The sequence below is a fragment of the Armigeres subalbatus genome, chromosome 3 (assembly GCF_024139115.2).
Source record: "Armigeres subalbatus isolate Guangzhou_Male chromosome 3, GZ_Asu_2, whole genome shotgun sequence".
NCBI classification, from domain to species: Eukaryota; Metazoa; Arthropoda; class Insecta; order Diptera; family Culicidae; genus Armigeres; species Armigeres subalbatus.
In genome coordinates this window covers 135,181,643-135,185,541 of record NC_085141.1, presented here as the reverse complement: position 1 = coordinate 135,185,541, position 3,899 = coordinate 135,181,643, and the positions used below count along the sequence as shown (strand labels likewise).

Here is a 3,899-nt window from a genome sequence, read left to right as displayed (position 1 = left end):
CTAAAAGATTTAGTCAAGCTGAATGTCGTGTTGTGTAACTAAGGCTCAAGAAGTGCCTTCCAGCGAAACTGAGTGGAATCTATAATTGACGTAACATTCTGCAGTCCAAGATTGGTCGGTGATTTGCAGTGGAGGGTCGACGACGGTTACACCCACAGTGACCATTTGGCTATCCGGTACGGAATAAGCAGCGAGACAAACAGAGAAAGCTGGAGAGCTACTCCTACAACTCGGGCGTGGAAGGTCGCCCACTTCGACAGTGGTACTTTCAGAGAGGCTATGGGTCTGGAAGAAAACACGGAAAGTTTGAGCGACGACGAACTGGTTGCGGTTCTGTCTCGAGCTTGTGACTCTACTATGCCGAGGAAGGCACGACCACGGAACTGCAGGTCTCAAGTATACTGGTGGAGCGATCAAATTACAGCCCTTCGACCAACCTGCTCAAGGGCTAGAAGAAGACTACACAGGCTACGCTTGGCGGAAGTAAGGAAAGAACGCATCGAGATTTTCAAAGTGGCGAGGCAGGCCCTAAACAAGGCCATCAAAGAGAACAAGAATGGCTGCTTCGACAGACTGTGCCAGAGCGCCAGCTCGAGCCTGGACGAGCAAAAATTCCCGGATATATAAAAGAAACGGCGTTTGTTCCTGTTATCGAAACCGGGCAAGCCACCAGGAGACCCCTCAGCGTTCAGACCAATCTGTATAATAGACACGGTAGAGAAACTACTGGTAAAGTTGATCCAAAACAGGCTGTCGCAATACCTGGAGGAGGCAGGAGGATTATCGAGCGAGCAATTCGGCTTTCGGAGAGGACGGTCTACTCTGAGTGCCATTGAATTGGTGCTTGTTAACGTAGAGGTCGCCATCGAATACAAGCGACATGGTATACTGTGCAATATTAACACTCGACGTGCGGAATGCATTCAACAGTGCGTGCTGGATGGAAATCGCGAACTTGTTTATTCGACTGGAAGTAGCGGTAGGGCTAGTTTCTTCCAGAATTTAGTATTGATCTACGGGACGTACGAGGATTTAGCTGTGTTAGCGCCCCTATCACGGCAGGTGTCCCGCAGGGATCAATTCTGGGTCCATTACTGTGGAACGTGATGTACGATGGCGTGCTGAGGATAAAGCTCTCGCCAGGAGTCAAGTTAGTGTCATAAGCCGATGACGTTACCACCGTGTACGGAGAGTCCAACGAGGTGGTCGAATTGGCTGCAACCTATTCGATCAATTATATGGAAATGCTAATATCATCTTCCAAACTTCCGTTAGGATACGGCACGTGTAGCTGGAACTTCACGTAGAAGTAACACACACGAAATCATTAATTTACTATTCGATCAGGTTAGTAGGGGAATGGTTGCGTAGTAAGCAGCTACAGTTGGCGCATCATAAAACGGAGATGATAGTCGTTAACAACCGGAAAACGGTGCAGGAAACGACAATTATAGTCGGTGGCGGCGACATCACCTCCAAGAGATCTTTGAAACAACTGGGTATGATGTTCGACGATAAGTTGAGCTCCAAAAGTCATGTCGACTACGCAAGCGCGCGGCGAAGGCGATAGCGGCACTATCGAGAATAATGGCGAATGGCTCTAGGGTGTGCTCCAGCAAGCGCAGACTGCTGGCAAGCGTGGCGATTTCAATACTGCGATACGGAGGTCTAGTCTGGGTGTCGGCGTTGAGCGGAAACTGCAACGTGCAAAAGCAGGAGGATGTGTAATCACGGGCATGATGCCTATCAAACTGGTGGTGAAGGAAGATTAGGAGTGCTACGCCCTTAGGGGCACCTGTAGTGCTCGCAGGAATATCAAGGCAGCAACGGTAGCTAAATGCGGGCAGCAGGGACTATGTCCAAGGGCTTGACGATCCCTCCCAGGCCATCTGCGAGTTGTGGGGCTTGCCTAGGATGTGGTGAGGTTTGACAGTGGGCCCTGTTAAATTCCTATAAAAAGCTGCATGTATCCGCAAGTAGGCCCCACAAAAAGCGACCGTGTGCCGCTCAAAGCGCACAAGCCCAAGTCCTGGTGTTAGGTGGGACGCTAAACAGCCCTGACACGACGGCCCTCCGACGAGACAGGAGGTTTGCGCTGGCCCAATAAGCCGCCTGGAAAACCAATCATTACGAACAATATAAGAGATAATGCGACTCGATATAATCGGAAAAGACCTAGGTGACGAATACAGGATCACGATTGGAAGCTTGGAACATGGAACTGTAAGTCGCTAGGTTTCACAGGTTGCGACAGGATGATCTACGACGAATTACATCCCCGCAACTTCGACGTCGTGGCGCTGCAGGAGAAAGCGCAAAAATATCCACAAGGCCACATGGAGATCACCTAACCAAGAAACGGAAAACCAAATCGACCACGTTCTTATCGACGGTAAATTCTTCTCCGACATCACGAACGTCCGCACTTACCGCAGTGCGAATATTGAATCCGATCACTACCTCGTTGCAGTATGCCTGTGCTCAAAACTCTCGACGGTGTACAACACGCGTCGAAGTCGGACGCCGCGGCTTAACATTGGGCGGCTACAAGACGGTAGACTGGCCCAAGAATACGCGCAGCAGCTGGAAGTGGCACTCCCAACGGAAGCTAGGCGCAGCGTCTCTTGAAGATGGCTGGAGAGATATTCGATCCGCCATTGGTAGCACCGCAACCGCTGCACTTGGCACGGTGCCCCGGATCAGAGAAACGACTGGTATGACGGCGAATGTGAGCAGTTAGTAGAGGAGAAGAATGCAGCATGGGCGAGATTGCTGCAACACCGCACGAGGGCGAACGAAGCACGATATAAACAGGCGCGGAACAGCCAAACTCGATTTTCCGGAAGAAGATCGAGACCGTGAAGAGACGGAGCAACTGTACTGCGCTAATAACACACGAAAGTTTTATGAGAAGTTGAACCGTTCACGTAAGGGACACGTGCCACAGCCTGATATGTGTAAGGACATAAACGGGAACCTTCTTACGAACGAGCGTGAGGTAATCCAAAGGTGGCGGCAGCACTATGAAGAGCACCTGAATGGCGATGTGGCAGACGAAGATGGCGGTATGGTGATGGACCTGGGGGAACGCGCAGGACATAATTCTACCGGCTCCGGATCTCCAGGAAATCCAGGAGGAGATTGGCCGGCTGAAGAACAACAAAGCCCCTGGGGTTGACCAACTACCAGGAGAGCTATTTAAACACGGTGGTGAGGCACTGGCTAGAGCGCTGCACTGGGTCATTACCAAGATTTGGGAGCAAGAAGTTTTGCCACATGAGTGGATGGAAGGTGTCGTGTGTCCCATTTACAGAAAGGGCGATAAGCTGGATTGTAGCAACTACCGCGCAATCACATTGCTGAACGCCGCCTACAAGGTACTCTCCCAAATTGTATGCCGTCGACTAGCACCAATTGCAAGGGAGTTCGTGGGGCAGTACCAGGCGGGTTCGCCATTCGCCAAGTACTGCAGAAATGCCGCGAATACAACGTGCCCACACATCATCTATTCATCGACTTCAAAGCCGCATATGATACAATCGATCGGGACCAGCTATGGCAGCTAATGCACAAACACGGATTTCCGGATAAACTGACACGGTTGATCAAAGCGACGATGGATCGGGTGATGTGCGTAGTTCGAGTTTCAGGGGCATTCTCGAGTCCCTTTGAAACCCGCAGAGTAACCCTTGCCGTAACAAGGTGTTGGTCTTTCGTGTCTGCTATTCAACATCGCTTTGGAAGGGGTAATACGAAAAGCAGGGATTAACACGAGTGGCACAATTTTCAATAAGTCCGTCCAGCTATTTGGCTTCGCCGACGACATAGATATTATGGCACATAACTTTGAGAAGATGGAGGAAGCCTAAATCAGACTGAAGAGGGAAGCCATGCGGATC

At 50.7% G+C, this 3,899-nt stretch overlaps 1 protein-coding gene across 1 annotated transcript; it reads left to right on the top strand.

Annotated features, from left to right (window-relative positions):
• The first annotated feature begins 1,106 nt into the window (after positions 1–1,106).
• LOC134221998 (uncharacterized) lies at positions 1,107–1,772 on the top strand. The gene is made up of 3 exons (XM_062701159.1): positions 1,107–1,150; positions 1,348–1,546; positions 1,605–1,772. Exons 1-3 carry the CDS (start codon positions 1,107–1,109, stop codon positions 1,770–1,772), a joined length of 411 nt encoding a protein of 136 aa, XP_062557143.1.
• Positions 1,773–3,899: the final 2,127 nt, after the last annotated feature.